Source organism: Astatotilapia calliptera, chromosome 14 (genome assembly GCF_900246225.1).
Source record: "Astatotilapia calliptera chromosome 14, fAstCal1.2, whole genome shotgun sequence".
In the NCBI taxonomy this organism is placed as follows: domain Eukaryota; kingdom Metazoa; phylum Chordata; class Actinopteri; order Cichliformes; family Cichlidae; genus Astatotilapia; species Astatotilapia calliptera.
The window spans coordinates 11,083,064-11,101,880 of NC_039315.1; the positions used below are offsets into that span (position 1 = coordinate 11,083,064).

At 43.3% G+C, this 18,817-nt stretch overlaps 1 protein-coding gene across 1 annotated transcript in view; it reads left to right on the forward strand.

Moving 5' to 3' along the window:
- The first annotated feature begins 2,570 nt into the window (after positions 1-2,570).
- Positions 2,571-18,817, forward strand: part of traf4a (tnf receptor-associated factor 4a) — a 35,193-nt gene continuing 18,946 nt past the window's right edge. Inside the window, exon 1 of the mRNA XM_026192213.1 lies at positions 2,571-3,104. Within this exon, the coding sequence (XP_026047998.1) occupies positions 2,962-3,104 (143 nt within the window). The 5' untranslated portion in view covers positions 2,571-2,961. The remainder of the gene's footprint in view (positions 3,105-18,817) is intronic.

Sequence of the window (18,817 nt, forward strand, 5' to 3'; positions counted from 1 at the left end):
AAGACTCACCTCTGATAAAGATTTTAATGCATATTTATATATACAGTGGGGCAAAAAAGTATTTAGTCAGCCACCGATTGTGCAAGTTCCCCCACCTAAAATGATGACAGAGGTCAGTAATTTGCACCAGAGGTACACTTCAACTGTGAGAGACAGAATGTGAAAAAAAAATCCATGAATTCACATGGTAGGATTTGTAAAGAATTTATTCCTAAATTAGGGTGGAAAATAAGTATTTGGTCACCTCAAACAAGGAAAATCTCTGGCTCTCACAGACCTGTAACGTCTTCTGTAAGAAGCTTTTCTGTCCCCCACTCGTTACCTGTATGAATGGCACCTGTTTGAACTCATCATCTGTATAAAAGACACCTGTCCACAGCCTCAAACAGTCAGACTCCAAACTCCGCCATGGCCAAGACCAAAGAGCTTTCGAAGGACACCAGGAAAAGTATTGTAGACCTGCACCAGACTGGGAAGAGTGAATCTACAATAGGCAAGCAGCTTGGTGTGAAAAAATCAACTGTGGGAGCAATCATCAGAAAATGGAAGACATACAACACCACTGATAATCTCCCTCGATCTGGGGCTCCACGCAAGATCTCATTCCGTGGGGTCAAAATGATCATGAGACCGGTGAGCAAAGATCCCAGAACCACACGGGGGGACCTGGTGAATGACCTGCAGAGAGCAGGGACCAAAGTAACAAAGGTCACCATCAGTAACACACTACAACGGCAGGGAATCAAATCCCGCAGTGCCAGACGTGTTCCGCTGCTGAAGCCAGTGCATGTCCAGGCCCGTCTGACGTTTGCCAGAGAGCACATGGATGATACAGCAGAGGATTGGGAGAATGTCATGTGGTCAGATGAAACCAAAGTAGAACTTTTTGGTATAAACTCAACTCGTCGTGTTTGGAGGAAGAAGAATACTGAGTTGCATACCAAGAACACCATACCTGCTGTGAAGCATGGGGGTGGAAACATCATGCTATGGGGCTGTTTTTCTGCCAAGGGGACAGGACGACTGATCCGTGTTAAGGACAGAATGAATGGGGCCACGTATCGTGAGATTTTGAGCCAAAACCTCCTTCCATCAGTGAGAACTTTGAAGATGAAACGAGGCTGGGTCTTCCAAAATGACAATGATCCAAAACACACCGCCCGGGCAACAAAGGAGTGGCTCCGTAACAAGCATTTGAAAGTCCTGGAGTGGCCTAGCCAGTCTCCAGACCTCAACCCCATAGAAAATCAGTGACGGGAGTTGAAAGTCCGTGTTGCTCGGCGACAGCCCCAAAACATCACTGCTCTCGAGAAGATCTGCATGGAGGAATGGGCCAAAATACCAGCTACTGTGTGTGCAAACCTGGTGAAGACCTATAGTAAACGTTTGACCTCTGTTATTGCCAACAAAGGTTATGTTACAAAGTATTGAGTTGTATTTTTGTTATTGACCAAATACTTATTTTCCACCCTGATTTACGAATAAATTCTTTACAAATCCTACCATGTGAATTCATGGATTTTTTTTTCACATTCTGTCTCTCACAGTTGAAATGTACCTCTGGTGCAAATTACTGACCTCTGTCATCATTTTAGGTGGGGGAACTTGCACAATCGGTGGCTGACTAAATACTTTTTTGCCCCACTGTATATATCCATATAAACAAACCAAAATAATCACAGAAAACAGTTTCAAGTACAAGCACCTCAAAATGCTCATTTCCACTGCTGCTTTTTTAAATATGCATGTATTTTTTATATTTACATTCACATTAAATTTGACTCACAGTGACATTTTCTTGTATTGTGGCTTTTATTCCAATAGAGAACATTTAAAAAGACAGACTTTCAAAAAATGAAACATTAACCTCCTCTACCCTCCTCTTTACGCTGTCATTAATATGTAGTTTAATACTATAAACACACCGAGTTATTTCACCTTTTCTGGGGACATGGCTCAGCTGCCTTTGTTGTCCTGTGTGATGATGTAATGGTGATGTAATCCAGTGGCAATACAGCAGGTGAAAACCGATCCAGATGTGAAGCTGTGCGCTTTATTGACCCCGTGAACGAAATGACATCCGGATGTTTTTTTTTTTTAATGAGTATAACAGCAGACGTCAGGGGTTATTTTTAATGAAGCATTTATATGAAACGTTTAAGCTTGAAACGAAATAATACCAGACTGGTGTGCTGCTCCATCGCCAGGGGGCGCCTCTCCCCTCTGACTGTGCTGTAGGTGTCTGAGTTGGATTCAGTTTTTCTTTATTTAATTTACATCTTTACTGCGAAACCTCTCTCACGTGTGACTTCACCAGCTGGCACTATGTATGTTTAGTTTTTTATTTATTTATTTAATTATTTATTTATTATCACTCTCCGACACTTTATGTGGACCCCTGATGGCGTCTAAGCTGATAAATAAACATTGATAATTATCAAATGTGAAATGAAAGAACGATGAGAGCCCACTGTAGCCGGACAAAGGCTCGATTAAAGCCTCATAAAGAGGGGATCACAGAGATAAAATGGTGTGAACAGAGCGTTTCAGCTCCTTGACTCCTCCTGCCTGGAGGAGGAGGAGGAGGAGGAGGCGGGACTCGGTGCACCTAAACAGACGGAGGGCTCTTGCTTTGCTCTCAGTGTGTCAATTCTGCATCACCAGAGGAGTCATCCGCACAGCTGTAGCAGCTCTGCCGGCCAACATAAACACTGCGGAGGGAGAACCGTTTCTCCAGCCTGTCTCGGACCGTCCAGCCTTTGTTGCCGTCAGACAGCTGAGCACTGCGGGAGGACGAATTTGCAGAGCCCGATCCGTCGGCGGCGGAAGGGACGTGATATGAACCCCTCATCGGCTTCACGGCAGCGCAGCTAGACAGCCCCGTTTGCGGGGGGATCGAGAGGACATTTGTACCTTTAACCTGCAGCCGAAGGCCCGACAAAAGCGACAGAACCTGCAGCCATGCCCGGGTTTGATTACAAGTTCCTGGAGAAGCCAAAGAGACGCTTCCAGTGTCCGCTCTGCAGCAAAGCGATGCGGGAGCCCGTCCAAGTGTCCACCTGTGGACACCGCTTCTGTGACACCTGCCTGCAAGAATTTCTGAGGTATGCTGTGTGTTTGTGTGCACAGGGATCCACCTCTTTGCAGGCGACACCGGAAATTACTGGCGTAGTTTCGGTCGAGCAGCAGTAAATAAAAGCAAAGGTGTGCCCTGCTCACCTTTCTTCCGTCTTGCCTGGGTCTGCATTAATGTTGGTCTATTGTGTAGCTGCTGCCCAGAGCAATAACACAATATGAGGCCTGGTAAACAATGCCTGGCTTTAACCCTCCTTCTCTTGATGTCAGGTGTGTTTTTTCTCTCTCTGCATGTGCAGCTTTAGCCTGGAATAATATTTCATCATTGTTAATTATCGCTTAGACTCATAAATGTGCAGATTTTTTTTTCTCCGAGTGTAATCTTTATGTTAAAGTTTGGGGGTTTCCCCCCCTTTTACATTAATTTTTCATGCTGTGGTGATTGTGGCCTGCAGAGGGCCCCTGCCTCCCCATCCTGTCTGTGTTTCTGGGCTGGGGTGGATGAGTCTGCGTGGGTTGTGTATGTGTGTTTTTTGAGTATGTTCTGGAGTCCAGGATTAGACAGTGGTTCATTGGTCGGGGGCATCTGGGGGCCACTGAGGGACCTTTCGCTCAGAGGTCAGCAGGATGGCAGACCTCCTCACCTTTTAATCTGTTCAACACTGGACTCAGTGTTAAGATCCCTACAAACAGAGTCTTTGTTTTGTTCCTTTCAAAGATGGCCCTGTTGCTAATTATCCCACTACACCTACAGGACTCTCAAGCAATACACAGAATCCCCCAACAGCTTACCTGCAGATCACACACACCTGCATCAGGAGCTTCTTCTCCAGCCTGATTGGCTGCAGTGTCACCATGTAAAGTAGTAGATGAGTTCAGATTGTCGACTTCTGATTTGTGTTTATGTGATGTTTAGTTGCATTAAAATGTGTGCAGAAAAGCACTATTGGCCCTAAAAGCCACATCACAAAGATTTAAAACAGGAAACAAACAGTTAACAAATTTAGTTAATACTTAATTATTTTTTTTATAAACTGAAAAAATTATTTTAAAGGTTAAAATTAACCTTGAAATATTTTGGTGCACTGATAAGTAAAATTTGTAGTTGATGATGATGATAGGGAAAAATCTAATTTTTGACCAAAATATCTGTTTTTAAATGGTTTAAAATTTCCTGCTTTTCTTTGTGTTATCTCATTTTACCTTAACTCGATTTGTGTTGTTTCCCTGTTGGTTGTGGACTATGAGACACTGAGAACTTTTTGTTTGTTTGCTTTTTTGAACAGAGAGTAGCCGATTAAATAAAAGATCTGATCTGTGTATTACAGTTGCGTTGCCCTCCACACTAGAAGGTCTAAAGACTTGATTGTGGGAGTTGTCATTCATAAGTTTGGCTTTTATTTCCCTTTTTTTTTTTTTTTTTTTTTTTTTTTTTTTTTTAAATCTGTACAGTGCGGTCTAAATGTGACTCACACTGTTTTGGAAAAGCTGTCTGATTACCACATTGTTCTTTTCTTTTTTTGAGCAAAAGTGCCGTCAGAACTTGATTCCTCCTCAATTTGAGAATTTGCTGGCGTAATAGATTCAAGTGAATGAAATGGGACTGAAGAACATTTGTAGTGTTTTGTGCTAAATATTTGAATTATTGGAAATATGATCATTAGTTGTTTCATGTGTAGGCTGAAAACTAAATTCACACATCAGATTTGAATAAAAGTAGATCTGGTCTCTTTGTTCAGACTATTCTATTGTTTTTATGTTATGGAGTCTGGATGGGATATGGGTGACAGCTGCTGTGATGTTTCAAATCTGAGCTGCAGTGATTAAATGGAAAGATAAATCGAGAAAGACAAAACACAAAGTTGCTTTTGTTTGAGACCCTAAAGACGACTGTCTCCAGTGTCTGATGCTTTGCTATAGTTAAACGTCACATTATAATTGTTCAAATGTAGTTTTATGAGTCATAAAAATGCTGCGGTTTCTTGGTTTGTCATTTTTCCTGTCAAGCTGATCTGCAGTTTAACATCAGTTATAAAATCAGCTATTTAGCTGAGACCAGTCTTCGGTTTTACTTGATGAAACACGAAGACACCCCGAGGGAAACTGGGATAACTTCTCTGTAAGTTCCAGTTGCTTTCAGGAAAGACTGATGTCTTATTTGGTGATCATTCAGTCAGGCTTCCTGTGTCAGAACACAGTGACAGCACAGAGGTGGATTGACGCTATGAATATATTAGCTAGTTTGTCGTGAGCTGCTGGTTTGCAGTGTTTTGAGTCATCGGGAAGCCTCCTCTGGATTACTAAACAGCAGCAGATTGCATCTGGTTGAAAAGCAGAAAGAGTGCTGAACAAAGGGAGCGCGGGAGGAACAGTGTTGCTGCTGATCAATGAGTTTGGCCCGACGCTTTGTCTGCCTCATCCCGTCCGCCTCCATGTTCGTCCTCCAGTTTACGCTCTTTTTTTTTTTCTTTAACTCCCACAGACTGACTGAATTTAACTAAAGTTTCTCAACTTGTTAAAGTTTTAAATTGAGTAACATTGTGCCCCTGCGTGGTAGAGATGTCACATAATATGATTCCTCCCTGTACAGTTTACATGACCTACATCAAGTGAGCCTTACTGGAAGTGCATCTCCTCTTTAACAACACATCCTGAGTAAAGGAGCTAAAATGTGGGTGGTCGTTTTATCAATATTTACTAATGTTCACAGGTCATCTGTTGGCCATTGATCTGTTTATCATTCAATACTTAAAAGTATTTACACCTCTGATCAGTAAACTTAGGTGTTAGACTTTTTTAGCACCCATTGTATACAAGGTTAAAACTCTATTTCCAACTTATTAACAAATATGATCTTACACCAGATAATTAAATCTCTTTATTAATGGCCTAAAAACTGCAGAATAATGTATATAAACTTCTCCTGATGTCTCCAAATTTGTTACGAGCCACTTAAAACAGCTATTTTCTGAGCTTTTCATGAAGAGAGATGTGTGATAGTGGCACTAAGATGTCTAAATAAACTGTTTCCACATTCAGATTTATAATAATAGAATCACAATGACGTACAAGGTCACACTGTTTCACAGTGGGAACTCTGATCGTGCTTCAAAGGAGATTTCCTGCTCCACTTCCCAGGTAGATTAAAGCGTAAATAAACATCTACGTGAACAGCAAATAGTGTTTTAGCAGCTCTTCCGCCGTCATGAAACAGCCGACAGGCTTCGTTCTCACCTCTTTAATTAACGAAGTGTGCCAGTCGAGGCCGTCGAGCGTGTGCGCCTTTTGTGAGCACGGTTCAAGTTTATTGAGGCTGACAGTCAGTAGTTAGCTAATGCATTGCCCATTGTGCAACTCAGCTGATCCTGTCTCTGAAGTTATAGAGGGCTATGTCACATCCAGTCCAGGCTTGCTTGGCCAGTATGCCCGCTTTCACATGGACGGCTCTGTCATCATCTCCGGAGACCCACTGCTCTGTCACAATAGGCCACAAGTAAGCAAATGCATGGCATTGCTGGAGCGTTAATCATCCTTTCTCACGAAATAATCCCTCAGATTTATTTAGAAATTTATATGGCGCAATATAACTGGGTTATAACACGCTATGTGGTGAGTGATACGTGCTTAATAACCAAATTCCTCATGAGAAGAACGGAGATGATCACAAATGACAGTAATGGCATGAGGACATGCAGAGAGCAACAACTACCAGGGTTAGTGCACCATCTTTGTAATTTTAAGGAAATTGATCCCGATCTGCACCACGATGCGATGCCTTCTTCTGTTAGTCATGCTCCATGTCTCCTCCGAGTTCTGGTTTCACTTTTAGTCCTAATGTGACAGTACTTGTCAGGTGCAAGCTGTAATAAGCGCCGATGTGAGGACATCCTAGGCTGGAGCCTATCCCAGCTGTCACAGGGTGAGATGTGGAGTACACCCTGCGCAGGTCCGTTCATGCTCACATTCACGCCTAGAGCTAATTGAGCATCAGCAATTAGCCTGTCTTTGGAGTGTGGGAGCAAACCGGAATACCTGGAGAGAGCCAACGCAGGCACAGGGAGACTCCTTCACTCGGGGCAGGATTTGTACCTAGGACATTCTTATTATGAGGCAACAGTGCTAATATGTTATATAAATATTTTGTATTATACCTCCAGGCAGACATAAGCCATGTGTGTTCAGATAGAGTTTTCTATCACCTTTTAAACCATTTATTTTGTTCATAGAACCACGAGGAGGCTAATCCTGTATTTCCACTTCAAAGAATGTCACAGTGGAGTGAAATGTCCCTGAGAGGCACTCAAGGAAACACATGAAGCGTTGTGGCTCTACTGTGTCTGAGCAGCCTCTGTTAGCATGTGATGCTAATGGCCTGTGTTTCCGCTTTGGGAGGAATGTGCAGCAGCAGCAGTCTTGGAGGTTCGCCCCCCCCAACACACACTCTTCTAAAGGGAGAGTCATGGGGTAAAAGCAGCCCTGCCCTGCAGCTTTAACACACTCTGCAATCAAATAGAAGTCACATGCCTCAGTTGCTTGGTGTCTACTGACCAGGGCAGACTTTGTTTTAGCCACACTGAGGCTCTAATAAAGGACAATAAACACTTAATAGTTGGGCTTATGATCGAGCCACACATGCCAGGCCTCACGGCTCGGCAGTGCCGGGACTCCTGAGCCAGAGTAAAGCCTCACAGTGTAACTGTGGGGCCTCTGTGGGGATGATGCAGTGCAGCGCCACGGCCTTGACAGGGGTGTAATTGGTTTGTTCAGCTCGGGAGCATCTCTTCCTACAGGCCCTCCGCGCATTCGTACAGCACAACTGCTGACTTACCCGGAGTCACGATTGGCTCCAAAGTGGGCTAATGTGAGAATTTTTCACGGCTCGATTATTCACTGTCCGAAAGCCAGGCCAGTGTTTTTCGCAGCAGACCTTGATTCGTTTTAACTTTGACATGTCCTCTGTGTGTAGCACAGCATTTTTCCCCACTCCTCACTGATGTAGGTGATACTCTCTTTTTCAGCTGTGCTCTCCCACGTTTTTTACACTGTGGATGTCCTGATGCACAGCCACAGAACACCTTGTACCTCACTCTCCTTCCTCTAGCATCTGTCTAATCTAATATGTGAGCAGTGTGGTAGTAAAAAACTGATAAGTTACCCGATTGGAAGTGTTTCCAAGAAGCCAAGTGGACTTATTAAAAGCTTAGCGTGAGCATTTTTGCTTAATAAACTATTTAAATTATTAATGAAACGGCTAAATTGTTGCTATAATGATTGTCTGATTGGCTACTTTTTCAATAAATTAATGAACTGCTCTAACACTACAGTCAACAACTCTTTTATTACTTTGTTAAAAAGCCAAACCCTTTATTTTCAAAACATAAATCTATAATAAAATTACTTTCCTTTGTCTTTATGTGAAAAAAGTAGGCCAGGCCTTCTATATGGAAGTGAGTTATTTGCCAGATGACTTCTTTGTCGGGTGTGGTGAATTCTTTAAGTCGTGGGCGGCACTATGGTACAGTGGTTGCCTCACTGTCACTTCATAGCTGAGAGGTTCTGAGTTCCTGGGATCTTTCTGTGTGGAGCTTGTCCAGAATACGTTTCCTGAAGGTGCTCCGGTTTCCTGCCACAGCCCAAAGACATGCTCGTTAGCTTAATGGGCCATAGGTGTGGATGTGAGTCTCGGATATTCTCATTCGGTTTTCAGTGTGAAAGCTAATTTCCCAAAAAGTAAACAATTTCTGTGCTGATGAAATTTCCTCATTCAAAGCTGTTTAATCAGTGGTTTATAAAGTTTCTATAAAGACTGTATTTGCTCTTTTACTGAAGCTGGTTTGTTAGGATGTGATTCTAAGACTAGGGATTGATATTGATTAAAATACACCTCACAGGTCTGATTCTTTATCGAGTCCCTCGTTGGTTTTGCATCCACATTCTGAGTGTAACACACGCAGGTTTTATCATCAGAGACTGAACAGACTGTAGGAACAGAGCAGAAAAACAAAGTTTGCATGTGACTCAGGTGTGTAAAAGCTCCACTTGTTTGAGTTTGACGTCTGTCTTTGTAATGCACAGCTGTCAGAATCACAATGCCAGCATTATTAAGCTTGGAGGCACCATTCAGATGGATTGTGCAATTTTAAACTAGTTCGGATTTAACCAAAACACTAAACAGGTGTGATCTGAGCTCAGAGCGTTTGGCCTGTTTGGCACACGATGATCTAAATGTGTCCCCCTTTTAACTTTGTGATGAATTCCCTTCTGTCCAAAGGGATGTATAGAGGGGCACTCTGGCTGCAGTGACAGGACGTTTCTTAAAGGGCTTAATGGAGCTGTGTTGTATTAGTGCTCAATGTTGTGTGTAAGTCTGCCACTTGAGGCAGCTGGGTCTTTGTGCCTCAGTGGGTGTCTGTGTCTGAATGGGAGCAGAGCCATGGATGACTGGTGAATGACTGCGTGTTCGCTGCCATTTCCATCCTGCGGTCCTGTCACAGAGACATTCACAGTCCCCCCGCAGGTGTCCCAACACTGCACAGACTTCCTGGGTCCAGATCCGGAGACTCAACAGTGATCAGCAAGCAGCGTACAGAGAGATGCTGTGTTCAGGCGAGGCCTCCGCTCTACACTTTGGGGTCTGTGAAGGCCTATCAGAGCTGTGCAATCAAGCCGCTGTCAGCTGTTGCACTCGGGGTGATGGAGCTGGAAAGGGTCCCATAAACTTTAACACATCAATGCATAGAAGGAGTCGGAGGATAAAGAGGCGTGCAGAGATAAAACATGGTGCGCGACACTGCAGCTTTTGTCTGGGAAAAGAGCAGTTGGTGCTCTGAATGCCACCTAAATGTACCTGCAGAGTCGAGCAGCAGTCACCAGCTGCTGTGAAGGTGTGACACCCACACCTTTCTAATTCTAGCAGCAATTACTGACAAGGAAGTTAGTCACTGAAAGTCCCTGAGCTCACCACACGGCTGGACTTTGAAATTAATGATTGCATGGAAAGTCACTGATGTTTAAAGTTTAACGTGAACCAAGTTTACAGCCCGAGCAATCGAGTTCAGCTGCAGCGCAACATGAAAGTGGAGATCCTCAACCAGTGTAGTTTGGTTCATTTTGTGCTTTTTGAACTACAGGTGCAGCCACCCGGTGGCTTCACGCATGTTCTTGATTCATAATTGCGTCTGTACGAACCAAGCACCCATTTCTGTTGCAACCAGTGTTATTTCAGTTTAGCTGCACATAAGCTGAAGATCTAAGTCTGAGAATATAATCCCGAAAAATAAAAGAAAACAACCTCAAATTGCCATGTCTCATGGGTGTAAGGAAATGGATGTTGACATCTAATAGCCCATAATTATCCATGTTTAGACAGGAGAGGATGAAATGATCTGCAGCCAACTTTAATGTTGCTTGTTATAAACAGCAAACAGACAGAATTATTACACAGTCAGATTAAATTTGTTGTTTTTGGGCTGCGACCACAACGGCTTCACGTGACTTTGCTTACATACCATGCAAACCCACTTCTTCCCCCCCCCCCCCCCCACGAAAAGTAGAATGGAAAAAAAAAAGTGCAGCAGGGAGAACAAAAATACGTTTATAGAAGTCGTTCACTCCTGAGACTGACGGATAGATGTGAGCCGAGGCTGTTTCAGGATAAGACGCTTGTCTCCTGGGAGGAAGCGGAGAGAGGCTTTAGAGATGCAGCTGTGATGATGACATTGCTGAGAGAAAGCGCCCCGGCCAGTTCACACAGCTGCAGAGGCCCTCCAGTAGAGAAAAGATGTCATTATGAGATTCATATTTTGACGGATGTAAAGAAACGAGAGCGTGCGCTCGAGTTCGGATGAAACTCGGAGCCACTTTGGGCTCTTGGGTGGATTTTCTGATGGAGATGTTTCGCATTCAGGTTGTGTCATCTGGATGTGTTTTTTATTTGTTTTTTTAATAATAATAATTCTTCTCTTCTGAAAGGCCCCTGGAACCGATTATGCGAGCTCAGACAGGAACACATCCTGAATGACTTCGGAGGCTTTCACAGACTTCTCCATAAAGCCAGACTACCTGACCCCACACACTGTGTTTCCACTGCTGTTTGTGGTTTGTGTCAGAATGTTTAGATGAAGGTTAATTTGTGGTTTAGGGAAAGTAAGTCAACTTCCATCCACTTGAATGACTTCAAATCATGGATTCATGTTACCCGATGAAGTGCCGGTATAACAGCCTAAAAATGAAATACAGGTTTGTTGAGATAAAAGCAAATTGCGGCTTATTACAAGTGCAGATTTGGTTCATAGTACTTACAATGAAGAGGTAGTTGGTTACAATATAGGTTTTGTTGCGCAGTTGTGGTTGTTTTTTATCGGCTGTCATGAGACTGTAATCACTGACTGTGTAAGTATTGTTAAAAACAGGTAAGGTGGGCGAACAGGACGATTATTTGTAGGTAAAATTAGGGCTAAAGGTGATAATTAACGGATTAGTTGCTCTTTAGAAAACATTTTTTACATTGTGGCTGTAACTGACAGTTATGTGGCGGTAGTTTAAAGTAATTTAACAGGCTTAGGGAGATACTAATTCAACTAAATGACTCATTAATAACAATACTAGGTTGGTGTGAAGCTTAGTGAAAATTAGCAACTGTAAGTTAACGGTCACAGCAGGTCAAACGAGGCCGTCTCAACAAAACTGCAAAGAACTGAAGAAATGTTTCGGAAGATAACAAAGAAATTTGTTCAATTCCCATATAATTGACTGATTTTCCGAAGACGACATTCGACGACGTTCCCTGTACCCTTAGTGATGAGTTTTGAAACCTCGGTATATGTCGATAAAGATTTATTAACAATAGTTTTTCAGGGTTATCCAAGCAGAGACCACCCTCACTAACTTGTGACGCACACAGAGTCATCTGGTCTATATGTAGGCCTGAAATATGACAGAAACTGTTCAGCTCAGAAGAGAGCTTCAAGGGTTAGTCCTAGCTGGCTTTTAAAGGGTAAAGAGTTGAGTTATTTATTTATTTATTCACCCAAAACATGATAAACAAGGCAAACAAACAGGAAAAACCACTGGCTTGCTTTTACCTTAACCCACAGAGGCCTGTGTAAATGGGATGTAATGTTTCCCAGTAGACGCCTGGTTTGCATGTAACCATGCGAATATGCCTGTGAATATATTCCTGAGTGTTCGTGAGGCCCAATAAGAGGCCGTTATAGACATGCCTCGACTTGCCCTTGCCTATAAGAGCTCCTTTAAAATGAATCCCGCAGCCCTTTGCGCCCGAACAAAGGCTGAAAACATTCCTGCTATGCATTGAAGCACCTTGCTCCTCGCACAGCGAGCATGCTGGGACCGAGCTGCTCAGCCCAGCCCTGATGCTGGACCACAGCCAACTGGCCCAGATCTGAAAAGCGTGACTAGTGCTTACATGTGCCCGAGTATGTATACTATGTGAAGCGGCTCAGATAATAATATGTGTATATGAAACCACATACATGCTCTCTGCCTGTTCCCGCTGCTGATTTTAGGGTTCAGCGGCAGATACTTTAAGGTTTGAGTGTTCAGCCCGGCTCCATCTGCTCCCCTCTCGCACTAATCGACTCGCCGCTCATTCAGCGTGTTTGTCTTGTGCACAGGTCACCGAGCTGACGGACCCAGCGCACCGACACACGTGTTTCGACTCTCACACAGATTATTCCAGCAGGGCGCTTTCTCATTTGAAGCTGTAAGGCTGAAATCGCATCTGGAGAGTGCAAACAGACGCCATCAAACCTCAAATTAGGGCTGATTAACGAGTCATTTTCAGGCAAAAATACTGAACATTTTTCTAGTTTCAGCAGCTGAACTGTGAGGTTTTCTGGCTCTGGTATTTAGTTTTTTATATTTAACAGTCAGCAGTGGGCTGTTTGGACTGTTCTCACCAAAATTTCATCAAATAATCGGTGAAGTAATCTGCCAGCAGATAGAATTCGAACTGGTTAGAGTGATGAAGACGTCACCTTGGACTAATACTGAGGAGATATGACTGTGGAAAGATTTCTGAGAAGTAATTTTGATGATGCAGCAGCTTTGTGAGTTTATTTTACTTGAATCTTCGTCAGACTTCTTTATATTGAAGGTGATGTCTCGTTATTCATGAAGGAAGTGAAACTTGCACATACTTTTAGACAAAACATCTGTAATCTAATCCCTAATTTCCTTCGGGATTAATAAAGTTTTCTGATTCTGATCTGTCCCGGAGTGAGAAATGTGCACTAATGCAGCTTTTTGCGTGCAGCTTATGCGCCTTAAACCACATGCTCTTGTTTTGTCGACTCAATGCCTCTTGTTTGCATCAGGGAGTAGTCTTTAGGCTTTCGGGGCTGACAGGAAGGCATGTGAGGAATCTCTGTTCGAGGTCTGAAAGCGGAGCAGCTGGGATCGGGAAGTTGGCGGCTCGCTGCCGAGGCACCTGTCCTAAGTGAAAGGCTCCTCTGTCGAGCCGAACAGGTGTCTGCAGAGCAGTTAAGCCCCTCGCTTGAAGTGAACACACTCTGAATTATAGTCATTTATTCACAGGGCCTTCCGTCAATGTTAAGGTCACTGTCCATTGGCCCTGAGCCTTTCCGCCTGCCCTCTTTTTTTCAGTGATGAGGGCTTCCTTCCTGCCAAGGCTCTACATCTTCCTCTCATCTATTTTTCTGCGGTGGCCCTTTAACCGAACAGCTCAATGACTCCCTTGTGTTTTTGCCTCAGGATCTTTCTCACAACTCATTTACTGATGCGTCAACGCAGCGTTATTGTGCCTGGCCTCCTCCTTCCTCCTTCTGAACGGGCCAACTTTGAACCCCCGATGGGGTGGCGCAGGAAGCGATCAGGTGCACCTCCAGATGGGTCAGTCACCCTGTTCAGAATGAAAGAGCGTTTGTTTACTTCACCTCCTCAGCTCAGAGACTATAGAAAGAAGACCAGATCAGCTGATTGTGGGTTTAGAATATTATTAGTTATTAGTTTCCAACAAGCAGCAGACAAACAAATGATACTAATTTCACTGTTGACAATCGAGAAGCCCTGGAGTAACAAGGCTACTTATTTAATGTCTTGCTTCAGAAAGTGCCATACAGACGCCCCAATTAATACTGCAGCTCAAGCAGTGCAGCTTATATTCCAGCTGAAAAAACAAGATTTTATTATGAGTAATGGATGACATCTGTATTTGTTGCTAATTCCTCTATTTTTCCTCCCCCTCTTCTTTTATGCGCTGATTGAAAAATCTTGTCATTTATCTCATTGTTGCTCCCAGCAACAGGGGCAGGTTGAAGAATCGGTGCTCGAGGAACAATTCAAACTGAGGCGTTTTTGAAACAAAGGAGGCGATTTGACGTCAGCGCCTCGCCTCGCCGAACAAAGAGACCGCGTCCACAGAGCAGGCAGAGAAGTGGACAACTGCAGGAGGCCCAGCTTTGAGGTGCCTCACAGATCAGGCACGTGGGAGGGGGTGTGGGGAGGGGGCTCTCTGTGTTGGTTGGTAGGGACTGAGCCTGATAAGGAGAAGCCAGAGCCACAGCCCGTCTGAGGTGTGATTCCAGTAGGTGATAATAAGGGCAGCGAGAAGGGATTGTGTGTGTTTTTGTGAATTAGTGTGTGTGTGTGTGTGTGTGTGTGTGTGTGTGTGTGTGTGTGTGTGTGTGTGTGTGTGCTCACTGTCAACCATACACGCACACACACCTACTTCCAGTTACCATGGACACAAAAGCACAGGACCTAAAATTGTCACTGCCTGCCGGTGATGTGCACACCTCTCAGGCCCGAATCAGCTTACTGACACATCAGGAAAAAGGAGCTTTTCCGCTCGCTGTTCAGTGGAAATTCAAACGAGCCGGAAGCAGACGTTCGCGTTACGTAACGCTGATTTCTTCGATATCTGACAGTACAGCGAGGCATTAAGGTGAGCAGGATTGAGGAGGAGAGTTAAGACGGCGCTGAGAGGCAAAAGTTTTCAGTTTTTCTGCCTGAGAGGAACACAAGTGACTCATGACACATCAGACTCGCGGCTGTGCCTCCCGCGCTCTGCTGCTGCGATAACAGTGAATCACAACGACGCAGATCGCAGACTCTGACAAGAGGAAATCCAAGTCGTTATCCTCGCTCCAGTCTTCAGTTCACTGTGACCTCAGACACACTGTGGCAAAGTTGCAGTCTAAAAACTAAATTCTGTGGAAATTCATTGGGTCCAGACATAAAAACCTCTTTATCTCGGATTAGACTCGTCCACCTCAGGCCAATTCACATTTCTTCCTCTGTGTTGTTCCTGTGGGGTCGGACCAAAATAACTTCTTCACACAGCAAAGCTGATAATGGTTTACCCACACCTGCTATCTCTTCCTATCTCTCTCACACATAGCAGACCAGCTGTGAGGGAGTGTGTGTGGAGTACTTATCTTTGAAGGCCTGGGAAGAGCAGACAGCTGTTTATTGAAGGCAGGGCTTCTTTTTCTGGTGTATCTAGTTTGATTAATGGAAGTTGCTGCTCATTATACTGACCCGATGAGAGGAAACAACAGTGCTTATTTATTCTCTGTGCACAAGTCAGACTCTTTTTTTTTTTTTTTTTTTTTCCTAAAATGCTAACTAATGCTATCCAGGATCAGCAGCTGGGGGTGCTTTTCTACCAGAAAATATGTCAAATATGGCATTTATGATTCGTACCTATTTTTTGTACCTGTGACTAGAGATGGACCGATCCGATATTACGTATCGGTATCGGTCCGATACTGACCTTAAGTTACTGGATCGGATATCGGAGAAAAATAAAAAATGTAATCCGATCCATTAAATATCACGAAAGCACCTCACAAAACTTGCAACACGCCGTAACTCACCTCAGAACGTTAGCACGTCTGAGCAGTATGCATCACGTGATAGAGCGGCTGTGGCATGTAGGACCTGTCGGTGGTCTGGATAGCATTTGGAGCTTCGCTAGCAATCCGGCATTTCATCTCCGACAAAGTTATCCCCGAGAGAAGTAAAGCAAGTGTGTAAGTCCATCTCTGAATGTAAAGCATTCCTGCGTTAAGCTTAACAAGCGACTGCCTCTCCGGCTGCTACTTCAATCATGAAACTGCTTAACGATCAGCTGATCGGCTTTTCTGTTGCGAGTCCGTCTCTTTTGTTTGTTTTTGGCCCACTTTGCACCAGAAAGAGGAAACCAGTGGCTGAACAACAGCAGCACGTTTAAGCTTGATAAGCTGTTGTTAGAATGTATTTAATATTACTTTCTACTCGAGGATCTTTTTCTACGTAGCTGACGCTGGTAACTGTGCAGGGGCGGATCTAGCAAAGTTTAGCCAGGGGGGCTGATAGGGCATTAACAGGGAAAAGGGGGCACAAAGACATACTTTTCTTTCTTATTCTCATTTAAAATGTCTAGCTTTTAATAAATAATTATCTGACACCCAAAGTTTTAATTTGATGTAAAATGAATAGAAGTCAATTACTGTATATAGTAACTATTAAGTCTAATATACCCTAGTAAGCTATAGTACTTTTTCCTTTGGGAAGGTACCATCTGTGCAGTCTGCAATTTTGTTGAAGAAAGATGTTGAATCTATTTAATATTTCTTGAAAAATAATTGATTTCTGTGCATTTTTTTTCACACTGCATCAAATTAAGGTTGATTACGTCGATTAAGCATCATGAGGTGGAGCGTGAGGGGTGGTTCCCCATTTTTTATTTATTTATTTTTGTTGCTGGGAGTTGGAACCCTATTAGTTAGGTTGCTTAATATCTACGCTAAGTACTCTTTAAAATACCAGAATAGGGAGGATGGTGTAGGTTTAAGTTTATTAGATTGATCAGTATTGCTGAACTATGAAACATTTTTTTTGCATACAGGTATAACAGATTAGCTTTAGTGTAGTTGTTGTTTTAAACTTGAGTATGAACTTATACAAAATGCAGCAAGATATTAAAAAAAAAACAAGTTTTGTTGATTAAAAAACACTATATCGGATTCATATCGGTATCGGCAGATATCCAAATTTATGATATCGGTATCGGTCATAAAAAAGTGGTATCGTGCCATCTCTACCTGTGACATTTAGATGCCTCGTATAGTTCAGGCCTCCGAGCCACTATCTCAGCAGACTAACCAATCTCAGTACTAACTCACATCAGCTGATGGATCAGCCGATATCCTTTAGCCCACTGTTCTAGGCTTCCTCCACCTGTAACAATGCTCTTGTCATTGCTTCTTTCAAAGCAGAGCCATACTGCCAAATATGAATTACAGTGGAAGGAGATTGTTTTCATGTTTTGACTCATTTTAACATTTTTTTTTCATTACATTTACTTTCACATTTTTGATGTTTTTAAGAATAAGGTATAATGGATGTTTTCCACCTGCTTTTCCAAGGTTAACAGGTGCACATCAGTGAAAAGATCTGCTACGATCCATAAGCTATTACAAGTGGGAGGGGCTATCTGCATTGCCCACCTGCTGCAGTCTCTCAGTGGAGTTGTGATGGAGAAGTTCTTTGGCATAATCTGCAGACCGATCATTTGCTCCTGAACTTGATTGAGATGTGTCTGTGGTCTGAATTTGTTCACTTTTTAAAAAAAATCTGAGCTTGTTTTCTTTGCTCTACATATTTCCAAAGTGATTGTCAGTCAGTCTGCAGTAAATAATAGTGTTAACTGATGAGTGATGAGCTCTGTGTTTCTCTGAGGCTCTCTCCTTCAGGGTATACGGCTCATTTGCTTGCTGTAAAAACAACAGTCTTCTTTGTCTGGTGAGGGCCTTGGCATTGAAAGTCGACTCCATAATAAACGAGCAAACCGAAGCACTCTCCTTACGAATTGCTATAAAATGTGATTTATGCTGAGAGCATGCAAAGCAGCAGCAGCAGTTCCTCCTCTCCTACTCTTCTGCCATGAGCTCATGCGCCTATAGGTACTAAATGGTGAAATTTTAGCTCTAAGTGGCTTTTGATTGATGCCGTGCCTCTGGTGGCCAGGTCTGTCCTAAATTCTCTTTAAAGTTGAAATGTCCCTCTTGGCGTCTGGGCGAAACAGATCTTGGCGGTTCTTAAAGTCATAAAACAAACCCCACAGAGAGCAAAACGAGGTCATTACGCAGGAAAAATGCTCTGCTAGGACCAGTTAACAAATCACTGGCATATTCCTCGTCATTCTTCCAGAGAAGATAAAATGGTCTTGTTTGTTTGTTTTTTTTTTAAGGCATTTTGACCACATGCGTTTAGCCTAATAGAATATAGAAGCCTACACCTCTGTGTGGAAATGTAGTTTTGTGTTTTGATGTTTTTTTTTATTCCTGTGTGCGAAGCAGAGATGCTCCATCGTGACCGATCGCAGCTCGTCTTACTCGCTGAACTGTCCTTGCATTTAAATCTTGAGTTAATCCAGTATTTGTGTGAAGGACTGATTTTTTCCCATCCAGTGTCCAAACTAATCAGAGAAAGTGTGTTCAAAGTAAAATGCGTTATGATGCAGAATATGCTTATCTCTGGATTTACTGGGCATTAACCTCCTCACCTCGCTGTCAACCATCTGTCAGATACGCTGACCTGCGGCAGTGTCCCAGCTCAGAGAGACGTTTATGAGAAGATGTGAAATGGTTTGCAAAGGAAGAAGAGTGTGGATGCTATTTCTGCTGAATATGAATGTGCAGCTAGCAGCTCAATATAGTGGAAGTGGGCACAGCCTGGCTCTGTGCGAAGGGTTTTGTGCGGATTAAACAAACAA